The sequence below is a fragment of the Natrix helvetica genome (assembly GCF_964273705.1).
Source record: "Natrix helvetica genome assembly, chromosome: 1".
Lineage (NCBI taxonomy): Eukaryota > Metazoa > Chordata > Lepidosauria > Squamata > Natricidae > Natrix > Natrix helvetica.
In genome coordinates this window covers 105,471,656-105,491,442 of record NC_138548.1, presented here as the reverse complement: position 1 = coordinate 105,491,442, position 19,787 = coordinate 105,471,656, and the positions used below count along the sequence as shown (strand labels likewise).

Here is a 19,787-nt window from a genome sequence, read left to right as displayed (position 1 = left end):
GACTTTTCTCACCACATTTGTTAACTGAATCACTGCAGTTCTTAAATTAGTAACACGGCTGAAAAGTTTCCCTATTGATTTTGCTTGTCAGAAGGTCGCAAAAGGGAGATCACATGACCCTGGGACACTGCAATCGTCATAAATTTGAGTCAATTGCCAAGCATCTGAATTTTGATCATGTGATCATGGGGGTGCTGCCATGGTCGTAAGTGTGAAAAATGGTCGTAAGTTACTTTTCAGTGCCATTGTAACTTTGAACGGTCACTCAACGAACTGTTGCAAGTTGAGGGTTACCTATGTTCTTAGAATTCTACTAGAAAGGTGATTTTTGAATTCCCCCCCCCCCATCACCAGAATATGATTTGATAATATCTATATCTCGCAACCGTAGAATCTGTTGATCTTGCTGGACATTCAGCTGTGCCTTTAATTGAAGTTACTTGACAAGTAGAGATTTGAAAAAACCGGCTTCATTTCTCAAAGGTACAGCCACACATGCTAGATTTCCACTGATCCCTTTCATTTCTTCTAAGTAGTTTGACAGCACTGCAATTACGATGAGAAATAACGAAGCAAGAGTTTTTCATTATTTCAACGCTGTTATTGACTCAGAAAGACTTTCTTTTATCATGTGAGAAACGTGTGCAATATGTTGCTATTATCTTCTGCAACAAAGTGCCATAATCTTTTGGTGAGGGTAAGTCCCAATTACCACAATGCAGCATTAAATATCCCATTAGGGGATGTTGGCTGCCTTATCCAATGAAAGGATGTTGGTTTAAGTATTCTTAACTTAGACAACCAATTGATAACAAAATCATTTTGATGGGCTGATAATTGCATTACTTTGCCACCAAACAACAGCTTTTCATGATGTTATCTGCCCTTTAAAACAATAGTTTTTTTAAAAAAATAAAATATCTAATGTACTGCAGGTAGTCCTCAACTTAAGACCGCAATTGAGCCTAGAATTATTGTTGCTATGTGAGAAATTTGTTAAGTGAGTTTTGTCCCATTTTATAACTTTTCTTGCCACATTTGTTAAGCGAATCACTGCAGTTGTTAAATGAGTCAAATGGCTGTTAAGTGAAACTGGCTTCCCCATTGACTTTGCTATTCAGAAAGTTACCAAAGGGATCCCATGACTCCGTGGCAACCGTCATAAATGTCAACTGCCAAGCATCTGAATTTTGATCCTGTGACCATGGGGGATGATGCAACGGTCGTAAGTGTGAAAAAATGGTCACGTGACTTTTTAAAGTTTCGTTGTAACGTTGAATGGCCACTAAATGAAACAGTTGTAACTCAGGGACTACCTGCATTCGGTATCACATGATGTGATTGCAATAGACTAAAGAATGAGCAAGCCTAAATAACACATAAAGGTTAAGTTAGTAACATGGCTGTTAAGTGAGTCTGGCTTCCCCATTGACTTTGTTTGTCAGAAAGTCACAAAAGATAATCACATGATCCTGGAATTCTGCAACCATCATAAATATGAATCAGTTGCCAAGGTTGCAGTGGTCTTAAGTGTGAAAAAAGGTCATAATGACTTTTTTCAGTGTTGCTGTAACTTTGAACCATCACTGTTGTAAGTCAAGGATTACCTGTAATAAATAAATGCGGACTTCAGTTGGTTCCTCATACTCAACACTGAGGAATGTCTGTGTAGAAACTTCTGCTCAACTGAGGACTAAAATATGCTGCAGGCCCCTTCATACAAGATCCATTCCCAATATTCCTGTCAATAGGGTGACTTTTTTTTTTTTAACTTTTGCCCATTTCATATAAAACTAGCTGATAACCCAGCGTTGCCTGGGAATTTATTTATAGGGAGGAATGTCCAGACCAAATCTAATTTCTAATGTTGGATTTTCAAGACGGAGCCCCCTTGTGAAGTACGTTACCATGGCAACTCCACTGCGCTGTACAGTAGAAGCCAGTATGGCAGTACAGCACAACAGGCTGTATCTTAACAGAACACACACCCCGAGGGGTGTTAGGGGTGTCTTACGACACCACCACCCCCAGTATTTGTCTCCAGAGAGTAAGTCATCTGTGTATCAAGTTTGGTTGAAATTGCTCGAGGCGTTCCAGAGGTATGCTGGAACATACACACACACAGCCGTTTTTATGTATATAGATAAGCTTTTGGCCTATTTGTGTGAACCTATCTACAAATCTCCATGTTGTAAGAATTATTGCAAAATCAGAGTTCTCAGGGATTTGATTGCCTTCAGTTGAACATGGTTGCAACCCTCTTCAGGTCCTTGCTTACTAGGTAAAGAGGAATTAGCCATGATGTTTGAAGAGTGTTTTGGGGACAATATCATCCCCTTGCTTAGAGCTAGTTTTGTTTTTCCATGTAAAACAGGAGAGATAAGAACAAACATTTTTCCTCTGCATAACTTATCTTATCTAAAGGCTATGGATTGACAAGTTAACATTTGATTGTCTTGTTTGTGGTCAACCATATTTTAACCTGGCAATCTGTCTGTAGGGCTAAGGTGGGGTTCTGTACATCTATACATCTGATATAGAGAATTATTTTAATTTAGCAAACCACAGTTACAGAAGCAAGAGCTGGTGTAGTGTAGTGATTAAGGTACCAGGCTGGAAACCAGGAGACTGTGAATTCTAGTCCTGTCTTACGCCCAAAGCCAGCTGTAGACTTTGGACCAGCCTCTCACTCTCAGCTTCAGGAAAGAGGCAATGGGAAATGACTTCTGAAAATATTGCCATGAGTCAGCACTGACTCAAAGTCACCCTCTCCCCCAATCCACCCCTCAAAAATGTTACAAAAATGAGTAAAATTGTGATGAAAAAATACTTTTCTTCCCTGGACACTTAGTGTCTAGATCCATGATGGTGGCACACAAAGCCCTCTCTGCGGGCACGCCAGCCGTTGCCCCACCCATCTCCACCACCACCTGCCGTTCACCAGCTGGTCTTCAGGTTTCCCCCCAGCATGCCCTAGATTTCTCCCCCCAGTGCGCCCTAGCTTTCTCCTACATTCCTGCCGCATGTGCCTTTCCCAATCTCCACAGATTCCACCCTACGCAGGTGCCTCTCCATGGCAGGAATGAAGGAGAAAGCCTGGTGCGCTGGGGAGAAACTGCAGAGATCATAAGCCCTCCCCGCATCCCATTTTGGGCCTGAAAAGCCTCCTGCACCAACCTGGGAGCCAAAATGAGGAGCGAAGTGCATGCACGGGCGGTCCATGCACAGGTAATGCATGCATATGCGTGGGGGCGGGTCACATGCGTAGGGGGCTCTCGCATTGCATTTTGGGGATTGAGGAACATGTGGGTGCACTTTGGGCACTCAGCACCAAAAAGGTTAATCATCACTGGTCTAGATGAACCAAGGATTGAAACTGGATCTATCAGCGCACAAAATATATATTCTACTGAAACACCCAGTGGTGTTTGTTAATGTAGCATAACCAATATATTTTCTCTTCACTGCCAACGTGCTTGATTTATTTTATATGCCTCAGAAAAACATTTATGAGCATTGTAATGATAATTTAAAATATACTAAATATATAGAACAACCATGCCAGCAGAGCAACAATTAATATCAAACACAAAAAACAAAGCAACAGTCAAATAGAAAAACTAAAACCGCACTACTAGGAGTAAATGATTGCATTTGAAAACACTAAAGCTAAGCATCTAAAAATAAACCCCAGTGACTATCAATTACTGTAGGCCACTGTCAGATTATCTTTACTTAGAAGAACATTTCGCCAAAATAAGTCCTCTGTCTTGTTTTCACCCTCTGTGTACATTTGTAAATAACCATAAAGGAGAATTTATGTTAAATTAAACTACAAGCCATAGAAACAAAAACTAAAACCAAGGGGGGACAAAAATAGCATCTGAATCCTCTCCTAGGGTACCTCAACAACTATCTGTAAACAACTATCTGTAAACTCCCAAAGGTGTTTCTCCAGAGCTGATGATGAGAAGCGAAACATCTTCAAAGAAAAAACAGAAAGTCCAGTTGCCTCTTGAAAAAGCACCTTTGGGACAATCATGACTTGGATGACTGAGAATCTCCATAGATATCTGCAAACTCCGGTCACTCTTCCCAGATCTTGAGGGCCTTCCACAAGGCTAATAAAGCGGGGGGGGGGGGGGTGCTGTCAGATCACCAGTGGGATTATTAGGAACACAAATGTAAATGATTGTTTCTCTCTGGTATCTTTTCCCTCAGAAACAACAATGAGGATGGAGCAGGAAGGGGTGCAATTGGAAACCAGAGAGTGCCCAAATCAAGTTTTCATTACAAATGATTACCAAAGAAGTGCAAGAACGACAGGTACTCCTCGACTTACAAGAGTTCATTTAGTGACCATTCGACGTTACAACGGCACTACAAAAAAAATGCCTTATGAACGTTTTTCACAGTTACAACCTTTGTAGCATCCCCATGATGATGTGATCAAAATTCAGATGTTTGGCAACTAACATGTATTTATGACAGTTGCAGTGTCCTGAGGTCATGTGATCCCTTTTGTGACCTTCTGACAAGCAAAGTCAATGGGGAAGCCAGATTCACTTAACAACCAGGTTACTAACTTATCAACTGCAGTGATTCACTTAACAATCATGGCAAGAAAGGTCGTAAAATGGAGCAAAACTCACTTAACAAACATCTCACTTAACACCAGAAATTTTGGGCTCAATTGTATTCGTAAGTCAAGGACTACCTGTCTAGTATAATCATTTACATAAGTGTTTCTCAACCTTGGCCACCTGAAGATGCGTGAACTTCAACTCCCAGAATTCCCCAGCCAGCTGGCTGGGGAATTCTGGGAGTTGAAGTCCACGCATCTTCAGGTGACCAAGGTTGAGAAACACTGATTTACATAATTCACACATTTATTTATTTACTTTCCATTCTATTAGTTACTCCTGCTGCAGCTCAGATTCTTAAAATATTACCAACTCATCTTTATAAATCTTTTATAAGTTAAAAATATAGACAAGAAGAAAAAAACTGAGAAATCTAATCCAGTATGTTTCTAATGTGTATAAATGTGGGAGAGCGAAAGAATTTCCTTTGAAAATTGGCTGGTCCTTTGGTTAAAGATGTTCTGTCCCTGGTCTTTTCTTCCATCCTAACCATTTTATTACAAAGCATATCATTGTAAAGTATAAAGTAATATTGTTTTGTAGAAAAGACACATTATTCAAATACAATATGTGAAGAGTACCATTATTTAGTAAGTAATTGGTAGCCTTTGTTTGTTCAACAATGTATTTCTGAAGAATTGAACCCTATCAACAACTCAAATGAAAAATGGTGATAACGGCATGCTTCAGAGTTTGTCAAGTATGAACCACTCAGAGTTAAAATTAGCTTTTGTAAAAAAAAAAATTAAAACACCTTTTTCTGATACTCAGTTGTTATATTTGTCTCACAATGAGTATAAATCTACATATATGGCAAATTGTATGGTGATGAGGTGATGTGCCATCTCATTACCATACAAGGTGACATTTCAAAGATGACCAGAAAAGGACCTGAATCCATATAAAACACTCAACATTTCAGTGATTTTTTTTTTCTGAACGCATAAATTTCTACACAAAATAATCTAACAAATTCATATATTGTAATTCCATACTCTTCTTTTCAGATCCTCTACATTTACTTTATGGCAATGCATGGTTAACAATAGTACTATTACTGGCAACTCAAGGATACCATTCTAACAGGAAGTTATAAATTATGAAAGTGTTGGGTAAATAAAATGGAATTTATTTTCTTCACTTAAACTAAACATGGGAGACCAAAAACTGGTAATTCATAATTTCAATTTTGAAGGTAACCCAGATAGTTGAAAGTATTTGAACTGTTGTTACCTCAATGCCAAGTTCCATCAGTAGACAGGGAAAGCTTCCAGATGCTTCATGTTTAAAGTCTTCAGAATTGCTTATTACAATTCATATGCCATTGGCAATGGACACCTCTTAAGCAAATGTATGTACTTGTGCAAAAGGCAAGGGAATGCAGATAAGTTCAATGAATACTTACATATACATGAAATGCTTACTAGGCTCTTGTCTTTTTAGTTAAAGGTAAAGGTTCCCCCACATGTGCATGCTAGTCATTTCTGGCTCTAGGAGCGGTGCTCATCTCCATTTCTAAGCCAAAGAGCCAGCGCTGTCTGAAAACGTCTCCATGGTCATGTGGCTGGCATGACTAAACACCGAAGGCGCACAGAGCACTGTTACCTTCCCATCAAAGTGATCCCTATTTTTCTACTTGCATTTTTTACATGCTTTTGAACTGCTAGGTTGGCAGAAGCTGGGACAAGTAATGGGAGCTCACTCCATTACACAGTACTAGCGATTCAAACCACTGAACTGGCGACCTTCTGATTGACAAGCTCAGCATCTTAGTCCCTGAGCCACCATATCCGTCTTTTTAGTTACTTTTGCTTAAAAATAATTTGATATTGAAATGCTGCTAAACCACCGTATTTTTCAGAGTATAAGACGCACCTTTCCCCCCCCCCTAAAAGAGGATGAAAATTTGGGTGCATCTTACACACTGAATGTAGCCCCACCCACCCACCAGCCCCAACCCTTTGGACTCTACCTCCCAGCAATTTACCTCTTTGCAGCAAACAGAGGCTTGCAAGACTTCAATAGGCTATAGCAATCCCTGCAGCCTGAAACAGCTGATGATCGGGAGAAATTGAAGTGAAACTTGCTGTTTGCTCCATGAGGCAAATTTCTGGGAAGCAGAGGCAGATTTATTTTTCTTGTGCTAATAAGGCTGTTTGCTGCAAGGAGATAAGTCAACAACTATAAATGCCTATAGAATGTTCAAATTATTAGACTTATTTTTTAAAGACTGCTTTATTATTCTAGACAATTTAACAAAATGAAGAAGCTTTTTAAACTAAATGCTTGATCTGAAGAGGCCCAGTGCTATTGTTTTTAAAAAGTGCTATTCTTTTAAATAGCAGAGAATAACTATACTTCCAGAAAGCACATCAATTTTAACAACATCTGTACAAGTATAGTCTGAAATATAACACTACAAACAGTGTATATTGTCTATGCTGTTTGTTGCAAGGAGGCAAAGGCAGATATTTTTGCCTTGTTTTCCTCCTTCGGAGTGTCTTATACTCTGAAAAATATGGTATATATCTTTAATATCATATTTATTTTCAAACTAAAGTATCCACAGTATACTCCATAGCTTTTTCTAGAAAATAAACATGTAGGTTGGTTGCAGTTCATGTTTGAGTATGCACCCATTTGTTCAGGAAATAAAGGAGAAAAGGAAAGTTAACCAACTGGACTAACTGGAGGGATTTAACTATGGAGTGGAATCGAGATGTTCATGCAACCTTGTATTTCTGGGAGGAAAGCTGGGCCAGAAATAAGGTGGAAATAATCTCAGGAATACTTATGACCATATATAAACTATGACAGGAGCAATTAATCTAATACCACAGACAATATAGGCAAAATTTTGTTGCTACATCCTCTCTCTTAGATCTTATGCATAGCATCATATTCTGTTATGACCAAAATGAAGGGAAACTTTATAAAGGAATCATCCTAAACAGCAGGATTATATGTGGTCTTTAGAATCTGCAGGTACAAACTTGCATCCCAATGAATAGGCTATTCCCAGCTATTAAACTAAATGGCAAGTTTCATATTGATTTCCTTGGAGTAATATTTGCAACATTAACCCATCCCATCTGCTGAAAAATAAACCAAAGACTTTGTTAGATACTTGCTTTAACTACAATGGTTTCCACCAAGGTCCTCTGTTCGGCGGGAACAGAGATTTAATCCTGTTGGTTGAAGGGTCTGACAGCTCCCTATAAAAGGACTGCTCTCAGACTCAACCTTCACTGGATAGTTCTTACTTGTTGTACTTTAATAAAGAGCTGTTGTTGCCTTCAGCCTTGTGTGCCTTTCCATTACCCGATCTAACACTGGCGACGAGGATGGGATTGGAAGGCAACTAGGCAAACCAAAAGAGCATAGCAATCCAGCAAGTACATCTAGCCCAGAGCTCAGCGCGGCTTCGAGCAGCCATTTTTGAGCGGCAAACTCAAAACGCCCTCAGAACACAAAATGGCCATGCACGTACTACTGACTCCGTATTACCCAGTCACCGAGCACTGGGACTCGTATATGCTACGGTTTGACTGTTTCCTCAAGGCCAATGACCTCTTGGGCCTGTTTGAAGGCAGCAAGAAGAAATGTTCCTCGGACACTGTGGCCGAGAAATGTTCGAAACGGCAAAATAACTCTCTGACCCAACGCTGCTACAATCGGTCGCTTGGTCCATGATCCAGCAGACGCTGAGGACCCACTATGCCCCCAAGCCGTCCAAGCACATTCGCTGGTATGAGTTAAACATCAGAAACCAGAAGGGTGAATTGATCAACGAGTACGTTGCGGTGCTACGAGAAGCTGCAACATACTGCGAGTTCCGAGACCTAGACAAACTCATTCTTGACCGCATAATTTGCAGCATGCGGAACATTAACTTACAAGCTTTTCAGCAGCCAACTCCCAGTGACAGTGATCACGGCAACCTGCAGAGCCTCCTGGAGCTTGACTGGTTTGAAGCCCTGGGCCTAGAAGTGACCGGTATCAATGCCTTGAAAGACGACGGCGCCGAAGCCATTTTTAAGGAGATTGAGGACGTCTTTGGCACCGGTCTGAGTAAGTATGTTGGGGCGCCAATCTCCTTTAATTTGGACCCCAATATAGCCCCATAAGGCTAAAACCCAGGAGAGTACCTTTTGCTCTCCGCCCCAAAATTGATAGGAAAATTGACAAGCTCGTAGGCCAGGGAATCCTAGAGCTGGTTGATCACGCACTGTGTCACAATAGGAGACCCCTATTGTGACACCTGTCAAATCTGACGGGTCTGTCCACATCTGCGCGGACTACAAATGCACAATCAATAAAGCATTACAACAAAGTGCTTAGCCTGTACCCATTGTACAGCATTTACTACATTCTCTAGGCCCCAGAAAAATATTCGCAAAATTGGACATATGGCAGGCATACCAACAATTGCCTGTAGATGGCGTTACGGCAGAGGCCCAAACCATTGTGACGCACAGGGGTGCATTCAAATGTCACTGCCTGCAATTCGGTGTTAGTATCGCCCCAGGACTGTACCAAAGTGTCATGGAATGGCTTTTGCAGGGGATTCCAGGAGTCATCCCATATTTCGACGACATCTTGGTATTGGCTGCAAATGAGGCGCAACTTTTCAAATGTTTGCGAACAGTTTTGACTAGAATTAGAGACAAAGGCCTCCGTCTCAAAAAAGAAAATGCCAAATTAACGTGCCAAGGGTTGAATTCTTAGGGTACCTAATCGATGGCTCTGAGATTCAACTGACCATCCAAAAAATTCAAGCAATCCAGGATGCCCCTACACCTCGCAATCAAACTGAGCTGCAGGCGTTCCTCGGTCTCCTTAATTTCTACAGCGTCTTTCTCAAACAGAAAGCCACCATTGCTGAGCCCTTACACCATCTCCTGGAAAGAACGTGAAGTGGTCCTGGGGCAGAGCTGAAGCTGCCGCATTTGCCACGGTAAAAAGACTCCTGTCGGCGGACACTTTTCTAGTACAATACAGCCAGACCCTGCTGTTGGTGCTGACCTGCAATGCTTTTCCATTTGGCATTAGCACCGTCCTCAGCCACCGCATGCCCAACGGAACCAAGGCTCCCATAGCATTTTACTCTAGAACCTTGTCCGCTGCTGAGCGGAACTACAGCCAGCTGGACCATGAGGCTTTGGCTGCCGTGCCGGAATAAAGAGGTTCCATGAGTACCTATATGGTCGTGATTTCAAACTAATTACGGACCACAAGCCGCTACTGGGTTTGCTGGCTGGGGACTGACCTACCCCAGTGTCATTATCACCGCGGATGACCAGATGGACCATCTTCCTAGCTGCCTACTCCTACCATCTCATCCACTGACCAGGCGCCACTTTGGGGCATGTCGATGCTTTGAGCCGCTGCCCACTGCCTGAACTTATTGCTGACCCTACCCCTGAGATGCCAGTCCTCCTCATTGAGGAGGACCTGCCTTGAGACTGGTCCTGTCTCATCCAGTGAAGGCAAAGGACTCCATCATCAAACAGATTTTGAACTGGGTATAGATGGGGTGGCCCAAGAGGCCTATTGGGGCTGATTTCAAAATGTATTTTAGCAAACAGGATGAGTTATCTGTTGTAAATGGCTGTTTACTGTGGGGGCACCGGGTAGTTTTTTCAACCAAACTGCACATTGCAGTATTAGAGGGTTTACTGTAGGGCATCCTGGAATCGTCTTTGGCTAGGAGTTACGTGTGGTGGCCTAACATGGACAGGGAGATCGAAGAATGGGTGGCTACCTGCACACCGTGCCAGGAGTCCAGACCAGCTCCCCCAGAGGTGCCCGCTAAGGAGTGGGAGTGTCCTCAAGCACCATGGTCTAGGGTGCACATTGACATTGCTGGCCCAGTTCATGGCCAGACATTCCTCGTAGTTGTGGACGCCTACTCGAAATGGCTAGAGATAGTCCTAATGATCTCCACAATGGCAGAAGCAGTAATTAAGGTACTACTACAGAGACTTTTCTCCACACACGGCCTGCCTGACATCTTGGTCTCTGACAACAGGCCCCAATTCACAGCCATGCAATTTGAGACCTTCCTAGCAGCTCAGGGAATCAGACATGCCCTGGTCGCACCATTCCATCCGGCCTCCAATAGTCCGGCAAAGAGAATGGTGAGCTTTGCAAAAGAGGCCCTCTCTAAGATGGGTCCGGGAGATTGGCAAACATGGGTTGACCACTATTTGCGAATTCAGCATATCACACCCAGTGCCACTAGAGGGAGAAGTCCCTCCGAGCTTCTCATGTGTCGCCGGCTAAGGTCCCACTTAGACCGGCTACACCCAAACTATTCTGCCGCATGGCCTCTGACTCCACAAGCAAGATTCGGAACTTTAGCATAGGGGATTCAGTTTACACCCACAACTACACCGGGAGAACTCTGTGGATTCCTGTCACAGTGATAGGCATCACCGGCCTCGCTCTTACCTTGTAGAGCTCAAGGACGGTCGGAATTGGAGAAGGCACATTGACCAACTCTGTGGCCGCCTCTCCAACTTCACTCTTAGACAACCAGAGGTAACTCCTACATGATTTAGCCAAAGCCCTACCCAAATGGAGCAATCACTCACTCCTTCCACAGCCAGCTCAAGTCCAAGGGTACCGGGAGACTTATCTGGTTATGTTGCAGGCCCGCAGCGAGCTCTGAGCGAACCGGCTCTAGAAACTCCAGCCGCGGCCTGTGAAAGGTTCCAGGAGCTTCCATCAAGCGGAGCTGCAGAGCAAACAGGTCCGTCAGACCTGTCCAAAGAACACCCTCTGACTGAACTGCGCAGGTTTGGCAGATCTACCCAAAAGCCCACCTACCTGCACGACTACGTAATGAGTAGGATTATCCCATCCAAGAAGGGAGGGGTGTTAGATACTTGCTTTAACTCAGTGGTTCTCAAATAGTGGGGCGCGCCCCCCAGGGGGGGCGCGAGGCTCCATAAAGGGGGGCGCGAAGGCTCCCTTTCCATCTGGGTGCAACGGCGGCGGTGAAGGCGGCAACGGCGGCAACGGCGGCGGTGAAGGCGGCGGCGGCGGACTGGAGTTTCCCGCCAAGGTTGCCTGTCCGACCAGCCCCCGCTGGCTCCTGGCTGAGGGAGGAGCTGCCGCTCCGCCTTCTCCGGTTTGCTCGGAGGGTGGTTTTAAGCGTTCCGAAGGCTTCAGGGACCGTCCGAGGCTTCCCTGATGCCTTCGGAGCGCTTAAAATGACCGCGCCGCTGGAGCAACCCTGGCGCTTCGGGGACGAGCCCCGCCGAATTAGTGCCGGTGCAACGTTGTGCTCTCCTTTGCAGGGATCGGCAGGGCTGCGGCAGTACGGCTGAGCCAAGCGGGGGCCCAGGTGGTGGCGGTGAGCTGGACCCAGACAGATCTCGATAGCCTGCAAGAAGAGGTAGAGGCAGCGTGACTCCTGCCTGCTCAGCCTCTGTGCCCAGTTTGGCTTCTGCCTGGCCCGACCCTTATTTAAAAATAAGATATTTTTTTTACAGTCGCGCGGGGGGGGGGGCGCGAAATGTTTTCTTCTTCCTAGGGGGGGCATGACAGAAAATAATTGAGAAGCACTGCTTTAACTACAGTGTTTTCCACCAAGGTCCTCTGTTCAGCGGGAACAGAGATTTAATCCTATTGGTCGAAAGGTCTGACAGCTCCCTATAAAAGGGCTGCTGTCAGACTCAACCTTCGCTGGATTGTTCTTACTTGTTGTACTTTAATAAAGAGCTGTTGTTGCCTTTAGCCTTGTGTGTCTTTCCATTGCCCGATCTAACAGAATTGTTTTAAAATCTATCATCAGCACTAACATATTTGTGAAAAACTCCATTGGATAATCAATACCAGCCATTAACACACCTCAAACAACATCTAAAAAGCCACATACAGAAGACCCTATAAATACCACACTCAGAACAGCACACACTCTGCTAGGGAGAAGTTCCCTGAAGATGGGCTCCAGCATGAGTCCAAAAGCTCTTAAGTCAAAACCTCTGGTCCCAGTGACCAGCCCAGACTGGATCCTGCAATCAATATTTGCCATTGGTGAACTTTTAGGTTGCACAACGCATGTATTAGCAATCTGCTAAGGACATCACGTTTTTACAGACCCAAGAGATGGAGGTGATACCTTTTCCAGCTGTTGGATTCCTTCTTCCACACAACATACTGAGGCCAGCGTCCGGAGTATTTGCGGATATAGGCATCTAAAGCAATCTTGACGGCAGATTTTAAGCAAGGCAACAATACCTCCTTCCTACAAGAAAAAAAAGATCAGTAAATAAGTTGCAATAAGACTACAAGAAGAAGAAAAATACTTAGAAGAAGCCATGTTCTAGAATCAGATCCCAGTACAGTCCCTGTGTGCTCCAGCATCTGTATCAAAATGCCCCAACAGGCTTTCTAATTGCCTTTCTTAAAAAGCATTCTAATTAAAAATAAAGGACACAGTATTCTGCGAAACAAAGAAACATCCTCATGCTTAATTTTTATTTCCAGGAATGTTGCTGGACTCCAGGTAAACCCCAGAGGCATTTTTAGAAAATAAAATGGTGGTTGGCTCTGACTCAGTACTTGTTTGGCAGTGTGCCTCAAGTTCAGGGGGGGGGGGGGGAAATAGTAATAGAAAGCAACTAAGAGATTATATGAAGTGATGGAGAATAACTGCACTGTTTTGCCTTCTGCTAAATAAGTATCTTGTGATTGGTTGCGTCTATTACAGTAGCCATAAAATGGTCTCCAAATTCCAAATGTATGGATTAATCAAAAAGAAAAGGTTGCTGAAGGAGAAACCAGACAACCATTTATCACAAATGTTTTAAGAGGGTAAGTGGGTGATGCAGTGTTTTAAATGTTTCCTTCCAGTGGTGGATCCGGATCCTGTCACAACCGGTACGCTGTGCATGTGGCCGGATGTCCTAATTGGGCACTCATGCAGCGCATGCGTACACACTCCACTGCCCTGCACACTCATGCACACACCACTGCCCTGTGACACCCAGCTGCTCAGCAGAGGTTGTATGGGCGCCACACGCAGTGCGCATGTGCGCGATTGGCCTGTCGCATTATAAACAGCTATGGAATGCAGGTGGGCCAAATGAGCCACGGTACCAGTACGGTGACTGCTGTTCCCAGCTACTACCAGTATAGCTGTACTGGTCTGTACTGCCTGGAACCCACTACTAGTTCCTTCCAACTCTATCGTTTTATTATCGTCCTTTTAGTAGTTCTTGGTAAACACTTATCACAATCACAGGAAGTAAACCATGATGAAAGCTAGCCATGCAGGCAAACTGCTTAACATTGCCCAGGCTAATTCTTTATATAGTGACTGCCTGCGTAGACCCAATTCACAATTTGTTCAGCAATTAGGTTTTCATCTGTTAAAAAACATGTGCTCCTTAAAGTTTGCATCCTGGTGCAGTGGAAACATAACTGCTTATCTCGGCTTTATCGCAAAATAAAATTAAACAGTTTGTAGTAGCTTGAATGTTTCTAAATTGATGCTAAAACTGAATGCTCTCTAGAGGACATTGTTTTATTAGTTCTCAAGAAAAGGAAACAACAGAGAGAGAGAGGAGAGAGGGAGTGGGGGGAGGGGTCTCCCAGCTGGGTTTGTGCCTGAGGCAGGACTAGAATTTACTGCCTCCAGGTTTCTAATCTGGTGTTTTAACCATTAAACCAATTGGTTGTCTTCATTCCTTTATTCCACCAATGAAATCTATGTGCCTCCTTGCCAAATGGTGGCACATTTATCCATTGCAAATTCAATTGCAATAGTTTGGCTGTGCATACTGCACTGAGCAGTGATTCCATTTTAAGTGTTTTTCCATATAGCTTCAGGTCATTCATATAAAGGAAGTGTTTTTTTCTTGCCGATGGTTTGATGTTAGGTAGTCGGTGGCTAAGATGCTGAGCTTGTCGATCAAAAAGGTCAGCAGTTCAAATCCCTAGTGCCATGATGTAACTGAGTAAACTCCTATTGCTTGTCCCAGCTTCTGCCAACCTAGCAGTTCAAAAGCATGTAAAAATGCAAGTAGAAAAATAGGAACCATCTTTGGTGGGAAGGTAACAGCATTCCATGTGCTTTCGGCATTTAGTCATGCCAGCCACATGACCACGGAGATGCCTTTGGACAGCGCTGGCTCTTTGGCTTTGAAACAGAGCACTGCCCCCTAGAGTCAGGAACAACTAGCACATATGTGCGAGGGGAACCTTTACCCTCATCTTTTAGTCATGGCCTAACTTGGTCAGTATTGCTGATAGAGGAATCAATGCAGTGACAGACACCGGTGGTAAGAGTGGGTCTCCTTGAAAGATTCCTCTCTTGATATTAACTGATATTAATGTTTATCATCATTGATCAACACCTATGGTTTCCATTCAAGCAAAACTTCTGATGTTTCTATTGATTCCTGTTATTTATAGGCACTTGATTATGTAATCATGTAAAAGGGAGTAGACTGGATTCTTATAATCAATGCAAACTACATTCAGGCTGGTCTTCATTTTCTTGCAGTTTTCCAAAATCACCTTTCTAATTAGAAGCTGAGCTTTTGCTTCTCTGCTGATCTGATCCTTTGTTTTATTATTATTTTACAATCTAGTTTATAACACTGATGTTTCCAGATAGTCTCTCATTCAAAAACTAATTAGATCCAATCCATTCTAAGCTCCAAGCCAATCTCTGGCAATATATAATTCTGAAGGTTCAATGCAAGAACTGGCTAGTGTAGAAATAATCTTAAATCTGCTTAGCCCTACAGAAAGTTTATTACCGACTAGATGGGAATTATTTGCAGATAAATGTAATTAGGATTTTGACCTAAATGGTTTTCAGTTTTGGAAAATAATCCTTTTTCATTTGTAGCGTATGGCTACAAAGGAATTCAGAAAGCTTTATTGGCACAGATACAACCAAAAATGTGAATGAAATTCTATTGATTTCTGGAATTAATACCACAAGCAAAGACTTTATTTTCAAATCACTCCCTCTTGAAGTCACTGCAGTTGGGCGCTATATGCAACAGCAAAAGAACATTGATTGCTATGAACATTGTCGCGTATAAAAATAGCTTGATGGTTCTTTTTATGCCACTTTTAATCTTGAAAAATGGAAACAATAGATTATTTATTCAGAGCCTTCCGTCAACCGCTATTCCTGATGACTATGTAGACAAATGATTTGGAGATTTTTCAGAAGTGCCATTGCCTTCTTCCTAGGTCTGAGGGAGAGTCTCTGGCCTCCAGCTGGCTTTGGGCCTACAAACTGAAGTCTTTTGGTTTCTGGCCTGGGGCCTTTAACCAAACTGCCTCTCTATTATTTATTAGGATAATTTATAACTTGCCCTTTTAGAATAAAAATCTTCCCAAAGGAGCTTTAAAACAATGAGCATTGAAGACTCCATTTGCCAGGAGAGATATTATTTTTAATAACTTTCTATTCTGGGAGAAAGTAAATATCTGAGTAACCAGCTCATCATCTCTGGAAAGTGAGAGGGCACCATACTGCATTGGCACTGCAAACCATGCTCTAGGCCATAGTAGAACTGCATTTACTTACTTACTTACTTACTTACTTACTTACTTACTTACTTACTTACTTATTTACTTACTTACTTCTGATCTGCCTCCACCAAGAACAAGTCTGAAGATTTCAAACAAACATTTGTTTGGCAAATAAAGAGGCTTGAATAACTATATTTGTGATAATGTTAACTATTCCGGAAGCCCTTTCAGATTTACTACATAGAGCCAAGTTCATAATTTTAATTTTGTTCAATCATGCTTAAGAGAGATAAACTCTTCATTCATGGGTAGGAAGTAAGGATAAACATAATTGCTTTATCCCTTTCCATCTTCATCCTCACTGTTTTTTACATGTAGAAAATAACTTAAGTGCATAATCCTCTTACAATCATCATAATGTTGGAAAGCTGGCATAAACCACTAAAGGATTGTCATCCCTACTGTTTTGACTTCTTTTTGCAAAATAAAAATAAAAAATGAAACTATTGCTGGTGTTTTAATACTTCTCTATTATAGCCTAAGGATATATATTTTCCCCCAGATAATCTCTTTCAATTTCAAAGTAGCTCAAGTTAAATTCAGTCTGAAATCCTGGCCTTGGTATTTGCTGATTATGGTAGATTAGATTTTTGTTACAGAAATTGGCTAGTATGTACTAAGTATGTAAAGTAAAAAGTTGAGATTGCAATTTTTGTATTTTACTGTGCTGAAACAAGTTGGAAGTCAATGCTTTTGTTTTCCCTTTCCCCTTCATTCTACTCTTCTTTTTTCCCTTCCCATTTCCTTCCCACCTTAATTTTCTTGAGAGAAGGCAAATATACGTGTCCCAGGATAATGTTGCAGAATCCAATCTGGGTGAATCACTGGAAGCAAAGGTTTTTTCTTCTGAGCTTTCGGACTCATGCTGAAGAGAAGCACACACTCTGCTAAGGAGAATTTCCCTGAAGATGAGCTCCAGCACAAGTCCGAAAGCTCGAAACACAAAACCTCTGCTCCCGGTGACCAACCCAGATTGCAACCTTTATTTTCATTTATATTTTATTTATTTATTATTAGTTTGTCAAACATATACAGGATAGCAGGTATAAGTCTGAACATGGACATAAACAAAGGAAATGAATACAAGTAAATGGGGACAGTAGGACAGGGACGGTAGGCACGCTGGTGCGCTTATGCATGCCCCCTTTACAGACCTCTTAGGAATGGGGTGAGGTTGAAGGAATGGGGGTTTGAGGATGTAATAGCAGAGTCAGGTAGAGCATTCCAGGTGTGACCAGTCTGTTGCTGAAGTCGTATTTTCTGCAATCGAGTTTGGAGCGGTTTACCTTGAATTTGCATCAATTGTTTGACCGTGTATTATTGTGGTTGAAGCTGAAGTAATCGTTGACAGGTAAGACATTATAGCAGACAATTTTGTGTACTATGCTTAGGTCCAACCACAGGTGGCATAGTTCCAGGTTGTCCAAGCCCAAAATTTTGACCCTGGTGGCATATTGTGAGCAGAGGAGGTGGAGTATTCTTCTCGTGAAATACCTCTGGGCCTCTTTGATCATATTAATGTTTGATATACAGTGTGGATTCCAGGCAGATGAGCTGTACTCGAGAATTGGTCTGGCAAAGGTTTTGTATGCCCTAGTTAGCAGTACAATGTTGCCAGAGAAGACACTTCGGACTTCTTCTCTGGCAGCCCAGGCACATTGTAGTATTTTAAATTATTATTATCTTAATTTACAAAATTAAAAATATCAAATTTAATCTGAGTTTACAAACTGTCATGCTCTTCTGAATCTCACATTTCCAATGCTGTACAAATCAAATGACAGATTTAAGGGCAGTAGGTTATGTGGACATACAGTTTAAAGATGAGAAGAAGCTGAACCTTCTCATAAACCTAAGACAAAATTTATTGGGAAAAATAAATTGCTTAACATTTTAAAGACTTCTTGTTCTCAGATTTTAAATGGTTCTGCTGGAAAAGCAGGCATAATAAAGAGGATTTCTAACTAGCAGACTGAGAAGGATTTTGATGGTGACCTATTCAATTTCTTTTATTAAACGCCATTGATTTTCACACTATTACCTGTAATAATAGACAAATAAATTTATTTGTGACTCTCTGTGAAATAAAAGAAGTTAATTTCATTTATTTAAAATCTATATTTGAGCAGCCATGTTTGGTGAGGAAAATGTCTAGATATATAGGTATTCATAAGGCCAGTTTTCACTTTAAAAAAAATTAATGATTTTGGGAAAAGAATAGTTGTTGAAATAAATCATATCCCCAAAAACCATTGTGAGTATTAAAGAGTACTTTGATCTTACCTGAAATAAAAGCTAAATAAATTTAACAAAGAATTTAGAAGATAAGAATCCATTCTTAACTTTTATCATTTGTGATCTCAAAGTTTTTGCCCATTTTGTTATATTATATTGGTTCTTTAAAATGAACTAATGTGTAAAGAATTGGTAAAGAATGATACTGCTATAATGCAGTACAAGTGCTAAGGAAAAAACAGCAGTGACTTTTAGCAGGTCTTTGAGTCAACAACTTTAAATTCTCTTCTTTCTTTGGGGAGCTAACTTCTTTTTTCAGTTCAGCTTTTCCACTAGAAGTTCTTTCATTTTAGACTGTTTTTATTGAACACATGCTTCTATCATGCCTGATTCATATAAAATAAGAGAGAAATCTTAGATATGCAATGCAAAGTCGCATTAATAATATTACAACTTCTGTACCCTGAATGAGCTTTGATACTTCCACTCAGGCAGAATTATTTGTTCAATATTTTCCACAAGTCTACAAAAAGGAGTAATGGCATTAGCCTAAATTATGTTGAGCGTCAATTTGGTGTAGTAGTGAAAGGAACCGGGCTAAAAACCAGGAGACTATGAATTTTAGTCCTGTCTTAGACATGAAATTAAATAGGTGTCTATGAGCCAGTCAAGTCTTTCTCGGCCCCAAGATGTAAATGGCATTCTAGATCTTGCTAAGCAAACTGCACGGACAAGTCCCCATGGTCACTAGGATTCAAAACTGACTTAAAGGCACACATATACATACAAAAGTAGTGGGAATTGTGGAGAAATAGTGCTAAAACCTGAAATGCTAAGCATCGTTATGTAGATGATGCTTCTTGCATTATGATTGTCAGTACACACAAATCTATTCACCATTAACAATTTGTCCTACCAGGAAGGGAACATGTAGTAAAATTAGAGCTATGTTTGGGTACAATATTTTTCCTTTTCTCTAGTCCACATGTTCCCTACAACAGTGGTGGGTTCCTACTGGTTTGGCTGAACCGTTCGCTCCGACTGCAAGCCAAGAGCGAACCGGTTCTCTGTTCTCTGCCCCCGGGTTAAACTGACTGTTATTTCTGCTTCCGAAGCCCAGATGAACAGTGGCAGCAGATTGAATTGCCACTCCTCAGTTGGTATCCTTGCTCCTTACCTTGTTTGCAGTGCGGAAGTTCAATTTTTGCTAAAGTGCAAAGTGCTCATGAAGTGAACCAGTTGTTCAGCTGGTAGGAACCCACTCCTGCCCTATAAATATGAGGGGAGGTGTATTTTGTCCCACAGTCTCATAATCACTGCTGGAGAATGAAAATATGGAGAGAT

At 41.9% G+C, this 19,787-nt stretch overlaps 1 protein-coding gene across 1 annotated transcript in view; it reads right to left on the bottom strand.

Moving 5' to 3' along the window:
- The window catches only part of INSC (INSC spindle orientation adaptor protein), a gene marked incomplete at its 3' end in the record, with an annotated part of 133,736 nt that overhangs the window by 44,006 nt on the left and 69,943 nt on the right, over window positions 1-19,787 (bottom strand). The window contains exon 7 of the mRNA XM_081938319.1: window positions 12,772-12,897. Within this exon, the coding sequence (XP_081794445.1) occupies window positions 12,772-12,897 (126 nt within the window). The remainder of the gene's footprint in view (window positions 1-12,771; window positions 12,898-19,787) is intronic.